The sequence below is a fragment of the Talpa europaea genome (assembly GCF_964194135.1).
Source record: "Talpa europaea genome assembly, chromosome: 10".
Taxonomy (NCBI): Eukaryota; Metazoa; Chordata; class Mammalia; order Eulipotyphla; family Talpidae; genus Talpa; species Talpa europaea.
In genome coordinates, this window is record NC_140077.1 from 40,694,921 (window position 1) to 40,717,419 (window position 22,499).

Below are 22,499 nucleotides of genomic sequence, written 5' to 3' on the forward strand. Positions count from 1 at the left end.
GCGCCTCCCTAGTGTGTAGTCTGCCACAGGCTGATTTTGACCTTGGCCGGCTCTCCACATCTCGTGAGTCGGACTGGGGGTGTAAGACCTGTGCGTGGGGCCCTGTCAGAGCCGCGGGGGTGGTCCCCACCCCTACACCCCTACACCACTCCCAACACACACACCACACACTCGCACGTACATCCCAGAGCTGGCAGGGTTCGCTCCGGGACCGACGACCGGTCGTGAACCTTTCAGTTTCCTCCACCCCGGGAGTGGGCCCGGATTGGGACCCCCCGTCTCCCCTGCTACCCCCGGCCTCCCCCTCCCACCCGCCCCCCCGTGCGCCCGGACGCTCGCAGCCCAGCCCGGGCGGCTCCCGGGGCGGGGCGGGGCCGGCGGCGGGAGGCCCCTCCCCGGGGGCGGGCCGGGGGCCGGGCGGGGGGCCGACGGGGCTGGGGGCGGGGCGGGCGGGCGCGGGGGTGTCCCTCCCTCCCTCGCTCTCCCCGGTAAAGTCTCGCGGTGCTGCCGGGCTCAGCCCCGTCTCCTCCTCTTGCTCCCTCGGCCGGGCGGCGGTGACTGTGCACCGACGTCGGCGCGGGCTGCACCGCCTCGTCCGCCCGCCCGCCAGCATGGCCACCACCGCCACCTGCACCCGCTTCACCGACGACTACCAGCTCTTCGAGGAGCTCGGCAAGTACGGCCCGCCCGCCGCCCCCGCGGCCCCCACCCTGCCCCCGCCGCCCGGGCGCTATGCGGCTCCTCGCCCCGCCCCCCGGCCCTGCACCGGCCGCTGCGGCGCCCCCTCGGCCCGCCCCACCCCCCAGCCTTTCCCGCCCGCCGCCTCCGGGCCTCGGGCCCCCGGCTCCGTGCCCCGCAGCCCCTCCGCGCCCTGCGCGCCCTGCAGCAGCAGCTGCCCGGGCTACTGCATCCCGCGCTGCCGCGGGGACTGCAGCCCCTGGACCGCGCCGGGAGCCCTCAGCCCCGCCCCTCCGCACCCTTCAGGCGCCCCTCATCTGGACCCCGCCTGCTCTCGGTCCCCGTCGCCCCGCTCAGGAGCTCACCTGTATCGTATCCGCGCGCCCGGCACTCAGGACCCTCCCGGGCCCTGCAGCTCCAACCCCGCTGCGGTGCCGGGGTGAGGGGGGATGTGTGGTGCCCGGCCCCGCCCCCCGCTCGTGCCGCTTCCAGGATCCCAGACCGGCTGCTGAGCAGCGCTGCGGCACCCCCGCCCCCTCCCCCCACCCCTGCAGTGGTCCCGGGAGCCGCGCGCCGCAGCCGCAGCAACCCCCTCCCCTCCGCACTGAGCTGGCCGCCGCTGCGGCCCGGCCCCCACCCCCACCCGCGGCGCCCAGCCTGGCCACCGCAGCCCCCGCCCCGCCCGCCCCCCCGGACGTTTCCAGAGCTAGGGAGTTCGAGCTACCTTTTTGGGGTAGGGGGGCATCGAGGAGAAAATATCATGGGGAAGGGGAGCTGTTGATGTCTCAGATCCACTGCTGGAGCCTCTCTTGCCCTACTGTCAGTTGAACTGGGATGCAGTGGGATGAAGCCGGTTGTGGGGCATTTGAGCCTCACTTTCACCCCCCCCCCCCCCCCCCCCGTGCTCGAGGGAGATTTCTCTTTCAAGGGATTGTACCCTTTTCTAATCTCTCTCTTCTGCTGTCCTCAACTAATTCTGCTGAGAGAAGGGGCAGGGTCTCTGTTCCCTTCTCCTGATGCTCTTGGCGGGCCCTGCAAAGCTGTCCATAAGATGCAGCAGGTGTGTGTTTTAAGCATGGCCCACCAGTCCTGATGAACTGTCTGAGGTTGGGGCTGTTGTTTTGCCCAAGCACTAGATGTGGGGGTAGGAGTGGGATGGTCCTTCACACATATCTGTTCAGTGTCATGCAGTGGCCACATCTGTCTGCCTTTATTGGATAGTATTGGTCACTACTCTGGTGTGTGTGTTTGTCTAAAGGTCTGTTGATGGGCGCATCACTGTCCTCAGACCTGAAGCATGTCTGTGTCACTCTTCTCTGCTCTGTGTCCCAGTTCTTTCCCCCTTCTCCCTCCAGGGGTGCTTTCTCTGTGGTCCGCAGGTGTGTGAAGAAAACCTCCACTCAGGAGTATGCAGCAAAAATCATCAATACTAAGAAGTTGTCTGCCCGAGGTGAGTGCTCTCTGTCTTTTTCTCTCATTAGGGGCACCTCCAGGGGCAATGGCTTCTTCTGAAGATGTCCCAGGACTGGAGAATTGTGTCTTTTAGCACTTGGAATTGGAGTTGGAGTTTCAAGGTGGGGTGAACTTTGAAGCCAGGCAAGGATCTGGAACTTTGAAGCCAGGCAAGGATCTTTTCCACTCAAGTGGAAAAGAAGGAAATGTAGGTAGCTGCCAGGGAGGAGAGGTACTGAAAGGCTCAAGGGAGCTCGAGTTTTAGGGAGAGATGGGTGACCTGGAATGGAGAGCTCTTACTTTGGAGCATTGGAGTCTCTGTCTTTGGGGTGGTGATAGTCCCTCCATGTCTGTCCCTGTGCCTCAGTGGTAACTTAGAATGGAAAATGCAATAAGTGAACAGCTCTGATAAATCCAGCCTCCCCCCTGCCCACCAGGCGGCAGAACAGACTCCCAAGGGAAGGAAATCTGTAAACATCAGGGGAGGCTGGTACTGGTGAGGGCTTCTCGGGAACAAATCCTGCCAGATGAACTTGATTGCTTTTTTTGATCAAATTACAAAGTTGGAGCAGCAGCAGATGCAGTCAGTCCTAGGTGAAGGGTGATACCTCATGGTCTGAAAATCTCATTGGCCTGGTCTGAGTGGGAGCAGCATTGCCTAAGGGTCTGAGGGTTGCGATGGCTGGGTCTTGGAGCCTGACTTGTGAGATCTTCTCAAGTCCCTGAGGCTGCAAGGGCCAGGCCCTGTCTTTCACACCTCGCATCTACACTCCCTGAACCTAGTATTGGATGCTTGCCAAACTCAACTCATCTGATAGGTATAGACCCAGCAATGTGTGAAGTGCTCTGTGAACAGGTCTGGTGAGTACAGAGCTGATGGGTCAGGTCACTGTGGGCTGCAGAGTGCAGCAGGGGGACAAAGATTATGAGACTCAGAGGAAGGAATTAGAACTGGGCAATAGGATGCCATAAATGTATTAGGAGCCAAGACAGATGCCCTGGGGAAGAGGAGGGCGATGGCCATTAATGACCTGTACATTTCTGGAGTAAGAGATGTAATAGATGTCCCCAAGCATCAGAGAAGCTATAAAATTCCAGAAATGACAGTAGGCTTCTGTCACATTGACTGTTGTTCTGGGACCTGTTTAGCTAGGCCATTTCTGCTTTCTGGCTGGGAGGGCCTGTCTGTTCCCACAAGCAGGGCTTGCTTGCTTTCTCCCACAAGTCTCCATCGCTTGCTTTCTTCTACATTGGCTATAAAGTTGACTTATTTGTTTTTCTTTCTCTCTGTACCTTGAATCGGAGACGGTGGTTGCCATAGAGATATGTGGGCCATCAGATGCCCCCCTCCCCTAGGGTAGGGAGACAAGTCAGTGGACTGGGCTCTCTGGCAAACATCCTTTGGCCAAGAATGTAGGGTGCAGAAAGGAATGATGGTTTGAGAAGGAATACGTCCCTGTGATACTTCCCACAGAGCATAGCCCTAGTACATCAGAAATGGGGCTGGTGTCTGGTGTCTCCAGTTAATGAAGCAATGCTTTGCTTTCCTCATTTCACCAGTGTCCTCTGACCTAGGGGTGAGGAGGGAGAGACAGCTGATTGCTGAGCTCTGGGATGTGAGGATAGCTGGTGTGGTGACTTTGTGGAGCTGCTTGCCCTGAGCGTTTTTTGATCAAAAAAAGCTATCGACTCTTACCCTACCCACCTGAACTTCTCTGACCAGTATGATTATGTCCTTTCCCCTTACCTCCTTTCAACCTTGTCCTGTCTTTCCCAACTGATATCTTTCTTTCCCTGCCCAAACTGGATGAGTTTTGATTTCTCTGATTTTTCTTCCTCAGGAAGAGGATTCTTGTGTAAGATCATATGCTTCAGATAGCAACTCCCCCTCTCTCGAGATGGTTATGCCAACACTGTGGCTCTGTTGTATGGCTTATGTGCCAGGTTAACTTTGGGACAGAGGCCTGGCTGATAGGCACAGATGCCAACAAGAGAGGTCAGGAATGTCTAAGTGCCAGCACTGTTTGGAGGTGGGAGGGTGGGAGGGTGTTGTCTTGGAAATGGAGGGAGCAAGCCAAGGACTGTGCTGTAGGTGTGAGCATGGAGGGTGTGAGCGCCTGGAGAGGGTTGGGCCAGGGTGCCCACTAGGCTGTTGCCCATGAGGTTAGGAAGTGAAGGCCATGGCTTCCCTGAGCCTCTCAGCTTACGCTGTATATTTTATAAAGGTGCAGCAGCTGGGACTGGGTTTCACTCGTCGCTGTCTGTCTGTCTAGGGCTCTGCAGGTGTTGGATTTCTGTGTGGGGGACTGTGGTAGGCCCACCAGTATCATCTGTTTAGGGTCTGAAGGGGCTTGCTGTGTTTGCTGAGTCTCCTCGGCTGTTTTCTTTCTTGTGATTTCTCTTTGCTGCACACCACAAGGGAAGAAAGAGGGTAATGAACTGCTTCTCCTTGGCATCCATGGTGAGGTGACCCAGGCAGGATAGGGAGATATCACCTGGTCTATGAGGGGGAGGTGGGGGGGAGGGGATCTGAATGAGAATCCTTTTGCTCTATTGTTTCTTGTCATTGTGGCCCATGTTGGTGTCTGGGTTTTAAGGACTCTGCAAAAAGTAGAGATCTACATAAAGTCACTGAAAGTCACATAACTTACTCCATTTGCTTTGGAACAGCACTGACTGTGGAGTCGGGGCTCTTAAGGGAGCCCATGATTCCAAGCTTAGCTCTTCGCTAGGCTGAAGGAGGCATTTAAAATAGGCTTGGATGCAGGAGCTAGTGGGCCAGGTGATGGCAATGATAAGTTGTTATTTTAAGATTTAAGAGCACCCCCCTCAAAGAGCCTGAGCCCTTATGTCTTTTTTATTTTTAAATCTTCATATTCCCTTCTTATCTTTATTCATATGCATATAGATTTTCACCTCGTGGAACATAACATTTTATATCCTGCTCTTACTTATAGCCGAAGTACTTCCCCCATATTGCCACAGTTGAAGGGCAAAATGGTCCTTTCTTTCTTCTGCATAGTTTAAGATTTATCCTTGGAACAATTAGGATAGTAAGAAACTTTTGTATTTGGGCCATTTATCTGGATCTGATTGCTTTTGCTAGAGTGGATACTTGGCCTTATTAAGAGATGCTACAAGAAACAATATTATGAAATCTGCTGCGGCCCTTATTATGTTTATTTAATCTGTGTACCCCATGTGAAGAAATTTCTACTGAAGTTAAATGTAAGCAAAAGCTTTCCTCTTCCTGAGGACCTGGGGGGTAAAGGTAGAAAACATATCTGTTTCTTTACTTCTGTGTTGGTAGACTCAGCAAGGTACCCAATACATACTAAGCAGGTGCATGTTGAATGAATGATTTAAGAGGACTGCATAACCGGTCATGGTTGCCTTTTGGCTTTGGTTCCCAGGAAACGCAGAGCTAAATTGCTGAAACCCTTGTACCCTGATGCTGGTTTGGGATTCCCCTTTCTGATCCATGGGGATGCATCCATGGGAGAGGACAGATAAGGTTAAAGACCTGTGTTTGAAGCATAGAGCAGGCAGGAGATGCAGGAAGACAGTGTAGCTTATGATTCTTACTTCTCTGTTATTAATGGCCTTGTAGGGTAATGCTGGGACTTCCTCTAACCAACAGTTTTCAATTTTAGTGTGCATAAGGATCAGTATGAGTCCAGGTTAAAAGTGCAGATTCCTGGGCTCTATCCACAGAGATTCTACTTCAGGACATCTGGGGTAGGACCCCAGAATCTACGTATTTACCACATGCCCTAGTGAATTTCATGCAGGTGGTCCCTGAACCACGCATTAAGAAATGCCATCTAAAATCTGCAACAGCAATGACAGTTGCTCTCACCATGCTTCTGAGAATTACCAGACGCACCAGCCTTGGGCCAGCTTTTTCCAGGTGGCCTTATGTGCACATGGGCTGTTCTGTGACTAGGGGTTTCCTTCTGAGCCCCCAGATTGGGGTGGCAGTTTGCGTCTAAGGCTGGGGCAGACTGAGTGACTGGGATTGTGGCGTGTTGGCTACCAGAAGGGCAAAGACTGTCCCTTTCTGGGTCCAGCTGGCCCTGGGGACTGAAATGGGATCCCCCTGGATGGTGCCAGCTGAAAGTCCCCGCCCCCTTCGTGTTGGCCTGAGTAGCCCCCATGACATTTGTGTCCCTTGCGCTATCTCCAAGTTAGACTTTCCTGTTAGGGATCTGGGTGAAGTGAGGGGAAGAAAAGGGAGGGTGAAGAGGCAGAGGAGGGAGGGGGGAAGGAAAAGAAATCTCTGCAACACTGGAATGCTGGAACTCAAGGAAGCATTTAAGGAGGCTGTATGCAAAGCTTGCTTTCCTCTTGAAGATAAAACAGACTAATATCTGTTGACAGCACAATGGGCAGTCTGCATAGTGACTGACTCCTCTGACTCTTTTCCCTAAGTGGATGAGGAAGCAGCCTGGAGGTCCCTTTTCTATGCCAAGGCTTATGCTGGACCGGTTTCATGATACACTCATACTGTGTGACTTAGCTCACATAACACCGGCCTGTCACCCTGCTTTCCCACCCACCTTCTCAGAGTGACTTTGGGTGCTAGCAGCCTGGGGTGGGGATGGAGGTTGGAAAGTGTCCATATCCCATAGAAGATACTTCCTGCCTGCTGCTTGCCCCTGGCAGAGCTTGTGCTCCAAACTTTGAGTGTGCTGAAACCCAAGAGGTGAATGACTGACCCCATTCTCTGCTGAGACTGAAGACAGTGAAGAGGAGTGGGTGTGACGGGTTCTTGCCTCCATCTCTGAGCTTACTGCTCTTTGGACAGCCTTGGCAGGCCGTCAAGGGCCTGATCCCATGGGTGCCAAAAAGGTGGTGACAGGAAGAGATGGCACTTTGCACTTCTTGAGTGCCTTTCGGCAAAGGTCCTTTGTTATCTGCATATGGCCAGACAGATCTTTCCCAAGCAAGTAGGGAAACCAAGGCATAAAAGGTTGTTTGATTTATTTTGAACTTAGGTATTCCAACAGCTTTGTGAGTGCTTAGACAGCAGCTGTAAAGCAGTGTGGCCTTTGCTTATTCCTTGGCTTCTCCCTTTAAAACACAGATTTTGGGTATTTTGTTCCTCTGATGACTGATATATCAGCTGCTACTATATGACCTCTCTATCCAGACCCAGAGCTGTAAACATAGTGGAACAAATCTCTCCTTTTTGTTGGTTGAGGACTCCCTCTTGTCTATACCTACTCCTTTGGGTACAGACCCCTCTATGATAGGGATATTTCCAGTCACCATCTCTACCTTCTGGACCCTCACAGCAGCAGCAACAGCTTCCCATCTGCTCCCCTCTTTTCTTCTCCCTCTTTCCCCTCCCCCCTCCCTTGCTGCTGCCCTGGGAGGAGCTATTTTTAGGGGCTGCTTCCTGGGATGTTTTACTTGGGGCTGGTTACCATGAAGGAAATGTCACCAAAACAGTGGGCAAAGGCTGCAGGCACCCAGAGCCCTGTTGGGGGCATGAAGAACTCAGTGGCTGACCCTGTTCTGGCCCTCAAGAATGTCCACAGTGTTCAGAGGCAGAGCCTTGCCTTCTTGGGTCTTTCTAGTGACCCCATGGGGATTTGCTCCATCCAAGCTGGTTTGGGAGACTCACTGTAAGGCACTTCTTGGTGCTTCTCCCCTCTCCCTCCTTAGTTCAAGCTTCTCTTGTCTTAAGAATCTAGTTGCCTATTTAAAACTCTACGAGTTAGGGCTAAAGCAAAGGGGTCGAGGCCAAATTAAAGGACAGAGCCTTGAGGTTTACATGGGCATATTTCAGGCCCTATCCCACTGTATTTGTGGCCTTCAGCTGGCCCCTGGCTAAATGGGTGTAAAGAAATTAGAAGCTATGGCCCCCACTCTTACATGGAGGACAACTTTGCTCTTAATTGGAAATACTTTGCACCTTTAGAATGAAGCTCAAGGAGGAAGAGATGTGACATCATAGTGTCAGGGTGAGGTCAGTGGGGTTGTGGCTTGAGATTCCCACTGGGCTGTACCCAAGACTAGGGGTTGTTCATAAGCAGCTGGGGAACATGGATTATGACACTAAATCCCTACCCTGCCCTTGTTTCTGCCTCAGGGGGCTACGTGGGGGCTTCTGCTGCTTAGGAAGAAGGAGGGGGCACTCAGGAGGACAAGAAGAAAAGATGCCCCACATGAGCATCTGAAAGTAATGGGACTATAAGAAGCTTCTCACAATCCATGCCAGGGCCATAGGCACAGACTGTTGAAATACCCCTTGAAAAGCAAGGGTATCATTGAGATTGGGTCTTGGAGAGGGTCCTCATAGGCAGAGCAGGGTTCTTTCTGACTTCACAGATTTGTATGTTTAGGTGGCAGCAGGATCTTATTTGAACCTAATGCTGGCATTTGTGGTTTTAGAGAAATATCACTAAATCAGCAGGCACATCCCTACAGGGCTGTGGACAATCAGTGGTTGGCCCCTCCTGGCCCCCTGGTCCTCTGGGGGAAGAAAGTACATTTGGAGCAGGCCGCTCTCCCTGGGCCCTAGGGGGGAGGTGGTTCTAGGACTCTCTGTGCCCCGTTGCTATACTCTGTCTCCTCACTGTCTCTTTCCTTTTATTGCCACCCTTGGCACATCAGCTCACTCCTTGCAGCCCTTCCTGTGAATACTTGGCCTTCGCGGCGCCCTACACCGAGTCTTGAAGCACTTAGGCAGAAGGCGAGACAAGCCAGGCCTCCAGGGACCCTCATTTCCTGGGGCCTGGCTCTGCCCTGGGTGGGCTGTTGGGAAAGGCCTGAGGTGGGTCCCTGATAATGGCCGCTTCTGCTTTTTGCTCCTGTTGCCACCTCTGCTCTTGAGGGGGAAAACCGTGCAGAGGGCTGTGGTTGGAGCTGGGCTGAAGGCCGGCAGGGGTGGGTCTCTCCATGGCAGTAGCACACAGGCAGGCAGGAAGTGGCCCTGTGCAAAAGCGGGAAGTGGCTGTTGTCAAACAGGAAGGGGGGGCTGGGCTGTGTGAGGGGCGGGGATGAGCCCTATCAAAAGGTGGGAGGAAGAGGGTCAGCCTTGGAAGGTCTGACTGTTCTCTAGGAACAAAGAACTCCGTGGTCACTGAAAAGAGGGGTGAATCAAGGGAGAAGATTACCTTTGTGACAAGAGCACCAGCTAGCATGCTATCACTTTGGGACGCCAAGCCAGGGCCCAGACCCAGCTCTGTGGACCAAGCCAGTTCAGTGGCCTTGACTCTTGGGTTTGGAGATGCTGTGTTTAACCAGGGCAGCCCTTGCAGTTGGAAAAGAAGCTTTGTAAACCATGACTTGTTTCTGAAACACTGCTGCTGCTTTTCCCAGATATTGACCAGCCCTGGAGGGGACACAAGCTAAGGAAGAGTGGGGGAAAGGGACGGGAGACAACAGCTGGAGAAGCTGGGGTACTGATCAGTGTGCTTAGTGTAAGGGGGCTGGGAAAGTGGTAGGAAGAAACCACCAGCTCGTGGTGCAAGGGGTTAAGTCACAACCTATGAAGCTGTCCTTAGCCACTGCAGCAAGAGTTCAATCCCTAGCCAGGGAGCTACCCACATGGCCAGCAGACCTCTCCTGTCTCGCCCTCTGCTCCCCTCAGCAGTGTATTTCCGTCGATCTGCCTGTTCTGTTCCCTACTCTGTCTGGTGAATCCTCTCACCCCTCGCATCTCTGGCCTGTACCCCAGTTCTTGTGTGCATAAATAAATAAATCTTAAAAAGAAAAGAAACCACCAGCTCATCGAGCAGCACTTCTAGATGGCAGGGCACCACAGCCAGCAAACCTGACCCCAAGGTAGAGGCTTGATTCTGTGGGCAGTGGCACTTCCTGAGCTGTCCTTCCTCTGAGGAGCCCCTATGACTGACTTTTACTGCAGGCTGTAGATGTAGGTAGACCCCACCAAAACGGAGGAACATTCCCCACCCCCAGGATGGCTGCAATGAAATCAGGTGGGAGGGCTCAGTTGGTATATTATGGACTCTGAACTTCTCAGGCTGAGGGTAAGTGGGTCCAACTCCTTCGTGTCTCTGGTGATAGCTGCGCCACCTGCCTGGCCTGGCAGACCTTGTCTATCTGATCACTGGGGCCTTGGAAAGGAGACCCCTGAGTTCCACTCAACATGCTGAGCATCTGTCCAGTTGTCTCATGTAATCCGCAGGTATCACTGCATCCGGTTTAGAGGTGAGGAGACTTTTTGTCCCAAGGCATGTACCTGACCCCACTCTCCCCTCCCTTGGGTTCTAATTAAGTGTTACCTCTTTGGTGAGGCTTTCCCTGACCATCCTATTTAAATGTGCACTCTCCCCCTTCTCTGCTTCATTTTTCTCCATTGCATTTGCTGTGACATCCAACATGTCATCCAGTTATTGTCTGTGCCTCCCGCCCACATCCAACCCAACCCCCTCTAAAATTTCAGCTTTGTGAAGGTAGAGATTCTTGTCTATTTTGTGCACTGCTGTATCCCCAGCATCTAGAAGAATATCACATAGTAGACCTCGGTAAATATGTTTTGTATGAATGAGGCTCCTATGAGTTTAATAACTCACCTGACATGGCAATGCTAGGACTGGGTCAAGTTGGCTGACTCCCAAACCGATGTATTAAATGGCCTGGCTCCATGGCCAAGGATCACAGCAAAGCAAGATGTGGTCTGGGCTTCAGAGAACATGCGAGCTCTGTCGAGAACGTGGAGCTCAAACTCCTTGGAGTGAGGGTTAAATTAAGTGGCTAACAAGGACCTTCTGGACCCTAGGCAGCTCCTCTAAGGGGCTGGGTTCATGAATCTGTCTTTCCTCTCCAGCTCTGAGTCACTGGTAAAGCCAGAGCACCCTTATTTTTAGTGCTGTTGCTGTTGTAGGACTGTAACCATTAGCCAGTAAGAGACTTAAGGGAGGAGATAAACATTAATCTTCTGGGCCTTTCCCTCAGCTGCCACCTCCGCATTGCAAGATGCTATTCTCCTGCACCTGCCGGGGCAGCCAAGCCCAAGAGTTGTGGGTTGGAGGGTGGCAAGGCAAGTGGTCAGAGGGAGGGCAGCTTTGGGGCTGTCTAGCTTGGTACCTTCCTCTCAAATCCAAGGACTGGGAGGAAAGTGCGGTAGCCCTGACACCCTCCTGGACAGAGCTGGAAGAAAGAATCCATAGGCAGGCACAAGTAGTGCTGCCTCTTCAATGACCCCAGTTTCTGAAAATTCCTGGGACTGAGGCATCCCAGGTGATGTGGGTATGTGGGATAACTTAGGGTTTACCTGGCTGAATCCTGGTCAGAGGTCATGCCGACCCCAAGGATAGGAATGCCCTAACCCAAATCTTTGGGCAGCTGGGATGGATTAACTGGGCAGCAGGAACTAATCTCTGCCTTTCCTCCTCCTTCCACAAAGCAGAGCTGTCATTAGAGGGAAAGTTTAGGACAAAGCTGAGGGTGGTTGGTAAAACAAAAAAATATGTATTCCTTCTGGTCTATAAACCCTGCGTTTTCTCAGACTACAGTACCTAAGATAGGGCTGGTTTTGAATTCCAGTTCTGTCCCTTCCCTGCTGGTAGGACCTTGAGCAAGTTATTTAACTTCTTTGGGCCTCAATTTCATCATCTGTAATTGGGGACCATCATAGCACATACCTAGTGGGAGGGTTATGATGGTCATGGGAGGCTTTACAGATGCATTTTGTTTAGGGTAGAGGCGGGTGGGCAGAAACTCCTGCCAAGGCAGGTAGAAATTTAATTGCTTGGCAGATGTGGATATGAAAGCACCTGCCTGGGTTTGGAAAAGTTGGGCTGAACTGGACTATATACTCCAAAACCTGAAGTCTTTTACTTGATGCTCTCACTCTTTTTAATCCAGTCCTCATAGTGTAGTGATGGAGAAAGAGGATTCTGGATTTAGACCACTTGCATCCACCACCTGTCTGTATGACTGTGGACAAGTGATTATTTTATTTTTTAAAAATTTATGTATTCATGCACACAAGAACTGGTGTATAGGCCAGAGATGCGGGGGGTGAGAGGATTCACCAGAGACAGAGTGGGGAACAGAACAGGCAGACTGACCCAAGTACACTGCTGAGAGGAGCAGCAGGCGAGACAGGAGGGGTCTACCTCGCCATGTGGGTTGCTCCCTGGCCAGCCAGGGATCGAACTCATGCTGCAGAGGCTGCGGATTGCTTCACAGTGTGGTGCTTAACCCCTTGCGCCACTAGGGAGGCCCTGGTTTTATTTTTTAAGCCTCAGTTACCTTAATTGTAACGTAATGGAGCTAATCAGATCCCCTACTTCACAGGGTTTTTGTGAAAATGAAATAATCATCTTCTGGCATATAGGAAATTCTCAGTGAATAATAATTCTTACTACCACCAATGATGTTATTGAGAAACTCTTACTAAGCCCCTGTATGGAAGGATAAAATAGGGGGGTGGTCATAGTAGGGAGAAGTGACAATCTTCTCAGAGGAACAGAGAAGATTACGATGAAGGTGACTTTTGGTAGAATTCCAACAAGTAAAACTAGGGAGATAGAGTGGGGGAGATTTCTGGCTACGTTGCTCTGAGTAGTAATGTCCTCTCTTTTTACTTCCTAGAGCTCTGCCTTCCTGTGGAAGGAATTGACTAATGCAGCTCATTTGGATCTGGGGACTCTTGGATTCTGGTTGTTTTACCAAAAACAGAGTATCCCCAGAGCCTGAGAGCCAAGAGGTCACAGATCACTGCAGTGGGTGGCCAAGAGGGTCTTGGGGAGAAGCAGGATTTCTATGAAATGGTTGTCATACTTGAACCAGCCTCATTAGCGTTGTTAGGAGGGAAGAAAAAGATGTGTCTGCCTGAAGCACTGAATAAATGTTAGCTACTACTATATTTTTAAAGATCATTATTCTCTTCGTTGTCAGCATCATATGTCAAGGTTTGGATGAGGACAACATTAGAGAATATGTAAAAACTAGCATAGTGCCACTCATGTAGTAGGTGCTCGATAAAACTTAACTATTAGTAGTATTTTTAAGGGGGAAAAAGATTCTGGACACCCTTACCCAACAAAATCCCTTTCATAGTGGAAAGAGTACCAGCGTTTTAATTGGAGACCTGGATTCAAATCCCAGTTCTGCCATTCACTAGCTTGAGGTGCTTTCCCAAGGTATTTCCTCAGATGGAAGAGGTGGTCATAGATATTGTCTCTAATATCGCTGTGACTTGCTACATTAATTCAGCAAGTCATAAAAAGTGCATCGTTGGTGCCTAAGAATTAAAGGAACATGATTAATAGCAAGGTGACCGCAAATAGAATGGATGGTTGATAGCTTTTGTTTCCTCTGTTCTGCTCTTAGATCACCAGAAACTAGAACGTGAGGCCCGGATATGCCGACTTTTGAAACATCCAAATATTGGTAAGTGCACTTGTATAGAGTATTTCTTAGGCACTCTGTACATCCACTGCTTTTGTCTATGGAACCACTTCTGTCCCTGGGTCTTTGCCTGGTTTGGTGTTTTTGTGGTGGTGGTGGTGGTGGTTTCATTTGTTTTCGTTGTTGTTGTTTTTTACCCAAGTAGAATAGTAATTGTGCTCAGAATTCTGTATTGCTCAGAATTCTGGGATGTTCTAGTTTAGAGACGTGAGTGTCCCCATCCCTGCGTTGCTATCTCAGGGCTAAGATATAGTCGTGAGGTACTGGAACAATTCCAGACTCCTTTCCCCTTTTCCTTCTGTCTTTGGGCTGAAGTCCAGGGTGCACAGTGCGTTAGGCTCTGCGCTAACTGTCTGCCAGCATTCCTCACCAGGGGCCTTCCACGACCCTCAGAAAAGGGTCCGGATTTTGTTTTTAGACTTGAAAGAGTTTTGTTCCTGTTGCAGTGTCGTGCACACTCTGGGGTTTCCATGGTGCTCTCGTTTTTATTCCCCAGAGCCAGGAAAGCAAGCTGCCCACCCACCCGCCTTCTCTGGAGAAGGCATGGCAGGAGCCACTGGGATGGAGAAAAAAAAAATTAAGAGGATTTCTCTCTGCTCCCACCCTGACTTGGGGGACAAGAGCATATTGTTGGTTGTTCTAAAGCCTGAGGAGGTTTGCCTGCCACAACCCACTCTGGCTCAGTTTTACATTGTTCAGCTGAAATAGTATTTGCCAAAAGCGTTGGCCCTGATTTGATGCTTCTCAAGGGGACGGAACATGGACTGGCTGCAGTATCTGAGCAGAAACCCCAGTTTTGACTTGAGGCAGAGCAGGGAACATTTCCTAGGTTTTCCCTGAAAGCCCTGAGTCATCACAAAGAATAACACATGCTCTGTGCACCTCAGGCATGGCCTCAATATCGGGGCTCCCACAATGTCTCAGAGACCGCCCGCTCTGCTCGGTTGGTGGCCAGGACTGTGAGGCAACTTGCTGGAGGTTCATGCTTCCTCCAAAGCTACCTAGCCTCTTGCTTCCCAGATCTGGGACTTAGAAGGCACAATGTGGGTTTTTACATGCAAGAGCTGAGGTCATCCTCCAGCCGAAGGGGAAAGGAGCAGCTCTGAGGTAACCAGAACGCCAACCATGCAAGGCTTTATAGATTGTAATCAGCAGCTTGGATTACACCCGAAGGAGCTTGGCATAGCCAGTGCTCAGCTCTGCCTGGTGCAGTATGTTCCATGTGCCAACATCTCTCTGCCGATGGTCCTGGACTTAGAATTCCTGGATGACCCTGAAGCTGGACTCTTACCTGAAAACAGCACAGTGGGAACCAGTGTTGTAGGAGAGAGATGAGGGAGAGAATCCCCTAGGATAGCAGTCATAAGTTCAGGCATATTTCATTTTACTGACTCAGTGGTCTGAAACTTTTTTTTTTTTAATTTGCCTGTATTTAAAAAAAAATTCTGTTTCCTGGACTTTTAGATCAGGACACTTGGCTTTGCTGAGCCTGCATCTGTGAGTGGTCAGAATCAAGCGGGGCTAAATGGTGGTTGTCCCTGCTGGTCACTGTCACTGCCACTCCACATTATCTCACATTTGCACTGCCCGCATAGTCCCTGTAGGCTTTGTGAGCTTGTGATTGATCTGTGATCTAGAAGTTCTAGAATAGAAAGAAAAGAACATGGGTAACTAAAGCCATCCTTAAGCACAGAAGCATTTTGATGTTCCCATCCTGGGTCTCAGGGTTGAAGGTCAGCAACTTCCTTTCTTTCTGCTTCTTATGACCAACTTATAGAGAGATGTTGAATTGTCCTCATGTTGGGAGGAGAAGGGGTGGGGTAGAGGATGCTGGAGGCAGGACCACCTTATCACTTGAAATGTGGGCATAGTTGACTATCAAAGGATTGGGGTAGGATAAAAACAATTGAGAAATGACCAAGAAGGACTAGAATGGGATTCTAGCTGGAGAAAGTTCTAGCCTGCTTTTCATGTGTTCCTGAAAATTATGAACTTGTTGACCTTCTGGGCTCCACTTGGTTGGTAGCCCTTTCCTTTTACACCCCCTGCTCCCAGCTCAGAAGGCAGATGGAAGTACCGTCTACTCCAGCCATCTGCTCTGTGAGGGAGGGAGACCCAGGAAAGGCCAGCCAAGGCACACTCACTCTGTCAGCATCTGATTGCCTAGGTTTGTGCTTTCATTTCATAACTGATCCCAGATTCTGAGGGATTTTGGTCAGAGGCCCTATTCTGGGGTTAAGGGTGGGAAGAGGGATGGGTGACTCAGGACTGTGTCCTGGGAGATCTGGCTGGCCAGGCGTGGGCTTCCAGTGGGAAGCTACGGATCCAGGAGGTAGGGGTTACCATGGATCCTGGTCTGGCTTGTAGCAGGGGAGAAGGCAGTTTTGTGCCCCTGATTTACTATTCCTCTCTTCTCTCCACTGCTCCGTTCTTCAGAGCCGTGGCCCTTTTGGCTTTAGCCTCTTTAACTCCATCCCACAGGAATACAGTGCACCAGCCCAAGAATGATGCAGGGAAGAGGAAGCTGAGAACAAGGAACACATGGTCAATCTCTGGTTGCTGTCACACTTGGAGACACTGAAGTTCAGTGCCTCCAGTTTTTTCCTTTAATAGATATTATACATACAGGGATTATAAGCCAGTGGGATGAATGAACCCTAATGTACAATATGAACTCTGGGTGAAAAATGATGTGTCAGTGTAGGTTCATCTGTTATAACAAATGTGCCAGTCGGGTGGGGGATGTTAATAGTCAGGGAGGCTGTTTTTGTGTGTGGCAGTGGGAGCAGAGGAGGAGGACAGGGCATATGTGGAAGCTCTGTATTACTCAGTTCTTCTGTGAACCCCAAAATTGCGCCAAAAAAAGCCTGTATGTTATGAGCATTCTGCAGAACCTAAAACAGCCCTGGAAGAGTAGCCAGAGGTGTGGAGTTGAGAGGAGGAGATGGCATAGTGCTAATCGTCAGAGTCTGAATGGGGTGTATTCTACCTGTGATCTGCTTGCTCCCTGCTCTAAATTCCTCTAATGAATAGACTCTGTCTTCCTTCATGCTGAGTTGCCCCAGCAGTTTCGATCACAGTCTGGCATTGTGGTTTAGAGCAGCACTTCTCAAACTTTTATGTGCTCATGAATCACCTAGGGATGGTGTTAAAATTCTGATTCTGATTCAGTAGGTGTGGGGTGGACTTGCACTTCCTCATGTCGTGGTGCTCACATTCTGTGGGCCATATGTGGGGAAACAAAAGTCTGAGGCTTTGGTGTCATATCCTTTAGGTTTGAATGTAGGATTTGCTGGTTTAGTAGCTGTGACCTTTGGCAATTATTTAGCCCACCTGCACTTCCATTCTGTTGTCAGAGCCTCTTCATGAAATTACTGTGAGGGTTCAGGGAACAAGGAATCCTAGGAAGTATATGGAGATTCCAGCTGCCAGAAGTGATCTCTCCTACACCCCTAGCCCTGACTCAGTCCTGGGGCTGCCATTTATCTTGGACCCAGGGCCCTTTCTGCTAATAGCAAGTGTAGCAAAAATAGTTGCAAAGCAGAGGAAGGAAACATTGAATCATGACTGATCAGTTCCTAAATCCCTACCCACCACCAGGTCCTGGGGTACAGCCTCCTTCCCCCACCAGCCCCCATTGTTGTTGCTGCGGACTTTTTTCGGGTTTTGGTTTTTTGTTTTTTTTTTTTTTTTTTTTGCGTAGAAGAACTGGGGTGTAGGCCAGAGTTGCAGGGTAGTGAGAGGATTCACCAGAGAGAGTAGAGAACAGAACAGGCTGATTTACTGAAATACACTGCTGAGGGGAGCAGCCGACAAGACAGGCAAGGTCTGCTGTGCCATATGGGTCAGCTCCCTGGCCAGGGATCAAATTCAGGCTGCAGCAGTGATAGCAATGAGACTTAACGCCTAGGCCTCCCCTGCTGTGGACATATTTGACTTGACACTTTTTCAGTGATTTTTGATCAAGATTTGTTAGTGAAAATGTTACATGTTTTTGGGTGGTTTATAAAGAATTGGAAATAGTCCAAATATTTGGGTTGAGGTTTTGCCAGTCCTCGAAATATCAACTTGAAAGTATTTAGGTGTTTTTTTGGCCACACATTTTTTAAAGAACGATAATTAGGTTTACTGCTGAAATGCAATAAATGCCATATACTTTTTATCTTCCTGTTTATAGACTTGCTCTGGCCCTCCTTGGCCTTTATACCCTCTCATTACTGTGGAATGGGCTGGTTGTCAGATTATTTTATTGCACTCATCCATAGCATCCTTTACTGCTACTTCACAACTATTCAACATTGTAGTACTTACTTACATATTTGGGTAAGGGCTTATTTAAAGCCTGCCTTCCTAGTGCGCCTTGCTCTGAAGCTCTGTGGTGGCAGAACCTGACTTTTCTTCACAGCCATATCCATGGCATGTACAGCCATGCCTGCTTCAGGGAAAGTGCCTAATGGATGTTGCCGAGCAAATTGGAATGACCAGGGCTAGTGGGGACAAGTTGGAGCTCTTTTGCCTAATAGGATGGAGAAAGTGACTCTGTAACAGGCAGTTCTGTAATATCAAGGATCTTGGTGTCTGTTTTAGCTTCAAGTCTCAGTTTTGCCACTTGATATGATCTTGGGTGAGTTTCTTTTGGAGCTTCGATTTTCTCTCTTGTCAGGTGAGGGTAATAGAAGTACCTACCCCAGAGTTAATGTGAGCGTTCAGTAAAAAAATACAAAGCACTTGACACAATACTTGGCACATAGAAACAGCTCAACTAAGTGTTAATATAATTTGGATCATCATTATCAAGAATCTGCTAGGTAGGCACTTGGGGTAGCACAGCCCAGTTTCTCCTTTTGTTCTCAGTTCCCTATTAATTTTATTTACAAAGGAAAAAAAAATGATAGTCCTGCTCAGATATGGGACCTTCCATACCTGTCCCTCCTTGTCTTGGTGGTACCTCGCTCCGAGGTGCACATCAAAGCTGTTCTCTGGGCCTGGTAGCTGGGTGGGAGGATTTGTCTTCTTTTGCTGTTCCCTCTTTCTGGATTCCTCTCCAGTTCCCTCCCATCTGGTCTCTGTGTGTGGCCTTCTGGAGAAGGGCAAGTGCCGTGACTCCCTGTCGGGGTGTAGGCATGAGTGCCTACACTTTTTGCCCTCTTCTCAGCCCACCTTTACTGGACCAGAGAGTTGACGTGGGGCCAGGGTCGGGGGGAGGCAGGGCCAGGTGGCAGGACTCCCCCGAGAGTGGTTGTTAGCCTCCTACCTGCTGTCCTCTTAGCTCACGATCCTGCTGCTGTTAGTCACCTCCCTAATGAAGCTGGTCTTTAGCTTCTGGGACAGCTGATTTCCAGGGGATTATTTGTATTACACACTTTAATGCTTTTTAATAGCAAATTTTTAATTAAATGGAAAGTCCTTTTGGAAACAAGGGAGCAGCAGCTGCGACAGGACTCAGCAGGAGGCACCAACTTAGGCCAGAGAAGCACAAGTGATGAGGGAGGTGGTGGCTGGGCTTTGGGGGAGCTCACTTGAGCATGCCTGTGTTAGTTAGGTGGGAGGGAGGGAGGGGGTCTAGCTGTAACCCCTTCCTCCTATCCTAAAAACTCTCCTCTGTCATCTGCAGACCTCGAGAAGTGTAAACTTGCTTGCCCAAGTAGAGAAAAGAGGGTTTAAGAAAAAGAAATATAAAAATTCTATCTGCTTTGATCCCATTGGTAAATCGCAGAAATACTGACTTTGGGGTGGAATTTTGGGGCTGACTAACTAGATCAGATCACATAAGATAGGCAGTATGAAATGCAAACAGTCGTTAGGCCCTGATTCTAGCCCTGGCAGGCCCAAGCTTATTTGTCAAGTGAGGAGAATGACAGGGCTATAGTGATGGCTAAGTGCCTGTATTTTATGTTTTGACTGATCTTGTTTTGGTGGGGAGAGGACGTAGGGAAGCACCAACCCTGATGAAATGTTCTGACACTGGAAATGGAAGTTGTCAGTCGGGGTGGTTGGCAGCCTGGGCCTGCCAAGGAAAGACATGGCGATTTTTGTGTATCCAAGAACTTCACTGGTTGGTTTGGTTTGAGCCCATTCCTGGAGTGCTCTGTGAATTGCTCCCTAAAGCTTCTGAGGATTAGAGCAAGGGTCAGAGGGAGCCCTTTGGGACAGAGGTTCCCCATCAAGGGAGTTCAGGTGAGGGTAGGGACAGGAAGAGCCGATAGTTGGCCAAAGCTTTGAGTTGTGTATATTTGCACTAAAATGATGCTCAGGGGTTGGCATTTAACCCAGAGGTGGCTTTGTGGGCAGAAACTTAAAGAGGAGACCTCAGAAGACATTAGGTATTTTTTGTTTTTTGTTTTTTTTGCCCAAGAGCTCTCAGGGCAGGGAGTGGGAAGGGATTCTGCTTGCCAGCCTTTTTTTACAGTTGATCAATTGCCCTGGTCTGCAGTGTGCAGTGGCCTCCTGGACCATCTGTGATGCTGTTGTAGGTACATTTGTGAGTGGTTTTTTTCTCTGGGTTCTCTGCTTTGTTTCCTGGGTGAAGCAGTAGTGAAGACTAAAATGGGAGTGAAAAAGAGCTGGGTTCACATCTTAACCCACAGCACATCTTTGGCTCTGAGGCTCCAGTGCCCTCTGCAGAATGGAAGTAACACTCATCTCAGGATAATCATCAGGAATAATAACTCCTGCTTGAATGCAGGCACCATGTCCTTTCTAAACACTACTAAGGGGCCTCCCCGGTGGCGCAGCGGTTGAGCGCTGGGTTGCGAAGCTGCCTGCAGCCTCTGCAGCCGGTTCGATCCCCGGCTGCTCCCCGGCCACCGGAGGAGGGTCCCACATGGCGCGCAGACCTCTCCTGCCGCCCGCTGCTCCCCTCAGCAGTGTACTTCGGTCCTTCTGCCTGCTCTGCTCCCCGCTCTGGCTCTGGTGAATTCTCTCACCCTCCCACGCTTCTGACTGTACCCAGTGCATGTATAAACCAACCAAAAACAAACAAACAATAAATAAATAAGACATGCCTCTAGAAAAAAAAATTAAAAAAATAAAATTAAATAAAATAAAAAATAAACACTACTAAGTAGCACAGGGCCTGGTACACAGTGGTTACTCAATAAATGCTATAAAATAAGTAATTAACTAAGAGACTCATGCAAGCCTGGCGCATAACACGCACTTAATAAACAGTCACCATTGTCTTTCGCTAGTTTGCATGTCTTCTCCTGTGCGTGGCACCCCATCCGTCATCCTCTCTTCACCTGCCTTCCTGGGGGATCCATCTCTCCAACTTTGTCTCCTTAAGTCTGTTCCTGTTTACTCCTCTGAAACAGCTCTTGGGATTTCCCATCTTGTCATTCTCTGTCCCCACACTCAGTGTCACCAACTGCCGTTTGCTCTGCATTGTACCATCACACCCCAAATCCCAGCACCACCTTCTCTAGGACTAGCCCCTCTGGGAGGATTCATGCTTTTCTCCACCTTGACTTTGTCATGGAACTTCTATTTCTTGCCTACATCTGAGGTGGTGACCAGAGAACTGGACCTGGATTCCGGTTCTTTCTGCTCCATGGCTCCGTAAATCTGGATTGGGGGGTATGGGGCATGTTGGGACTCCATTCTTCCAGCCGAAAGCCTAGTGAGGCCAACAGGATAGGGCAGGGGGAGAGTAGTACTTCCAGGTTTCTCTTTGTTAATCTCTGTCCCCCTCGCCTCTCTTGCAGTGCGCCTCCATGACAGTATTTCTGAAGAAGGGTTTCACTACCTCGTGTTTGACCTGTAAGTGACACTTTTTTTTTCTTTTTTTTTTTTTAAGATTTATTTATTTATGCATACAGGAGCTGGGGTACAGGCCAGAGATATAGGGGGTGAGAGGGTCCACCAGAGACAGAGTGGGGAGCAGAACAGACAGATTGACTGAAATACACTGCTGAGGGGAGCAGCAGGTGAGGCAGGAGAGGTCTGCTGCGCCATGTGGGTACCTCCCTGGCTGGCCGGGGATTGAACTCATGCTGCAGAGGCTGTGGACTGCTTCATAGTGTGGTGCTTAATTCCTTGCGCCACCAGGGAGGCCCTGTAAGTGACACTCTCTGAGGAAATGGGGGCCTTTCGTTCTAACTGGCTGAAATGAAGGCTTAGAAAAAGGTCTAAACTGGGTCTTTAGCCTCCTCTGAGGGTCCCTTCCCTTTGCCTGAGGGAAAGGATTTGATTTTTAACTTCCTCTGTTAATAGGCAAGTGGCTGAGGGGGCGATTGCTCATTTGGCATCTTTCTGGAACCCCTAACCTGTGGGTGACATTGTTCTCACATTTCTGTTCAACAGCATCCCTTGTGTAGATGCTTTTTTCCTTGTTTCTTGGCATGTTGTCCTTAGTAAGAAGTAAAATCCAGCTCTTTGCATGACCTCAAGAATTCTGGGAAGGACCTCCCTTGTAGCACAGGGGTTACAGTCTCAGAGCTATCAAGCTATCTGCAGGTACTGCAGCCAGAGTTCGATCCCGGGCCAGAGAGCTAATCCACATGGCACAGCAGGTATCTGTCTCTCCTACTGCTCCCCTCAGCAGTATATTTTGGTGCATCTGCCTGTTCTGTTCCCCACTCTGTCTCTGGTAAATCCTCTTACCTCTAGCCTACACCCCAGTTCTTATAGGCATAAATAAATAAAAAATAAATCTTTTGAAATAAAAGAATTCTGATTCTGGAAAATTGAAGGTAGCTGTTATCAGTCATAAACTAAGCTCCAATTGGTCTTTCCTCCACTTTAGTTGTGGTTTAATATCTTAATAGTGGCTCTTTACCTTCTGGAAATGCCTCTTTGGCATTTTCAGAGTTGGATCTTTGTGTCCTTGGTCTCATTATTCTTCCAACTTCAGTGGTTGGTCTGTCCTTCTTGGGCAGCTGTTTCTTAGTATTCATATTGGTCTCAAATAAAGCTCTGTGTAGATTCTCTTAGATTCGTGCATATTCATCTTTGCTTGGGTTTTAGCTAATCTGTAGGTT

General features: G+C 49.9%; 1 protein-coding gene across 3 annotated transcripts in view; it reads left to right on the forward strand.

The window, feature by feature from the left end:
- Positions 1–611: 611 nt before the first annotated feature.
- The window catches only part of CAMK2G (calcium/calmodulin dependent protein kinase II gamma), a gene marked incomplete at both ends in the record, with an annotated part of 53,743 nt that continues 31,855 nt past the window's right edge, over positions 612–22,499 (forward strand). For all 3 annotated transcript variants that reach the window (XM_084245368.1, XM_084245369.1, XM_084245370.1), the window contains 4 exons: positions 612–676; positions 2,034–2,128; positions 13,444–13,503; positions 21,225–21,279. In XM_084245368.1, the coding sequence (XP_084101494.1) occupies positions 612–676; positions 2,034–2,128; positions 13,444–13,503; positions 21,225–21,279 (275 nt within the window). The remainder of the gene's footprint in view (positions 677–2,033; positions 2,129–13,443; positions 13,504–21,224; positions 21,280–22,499) is intronic.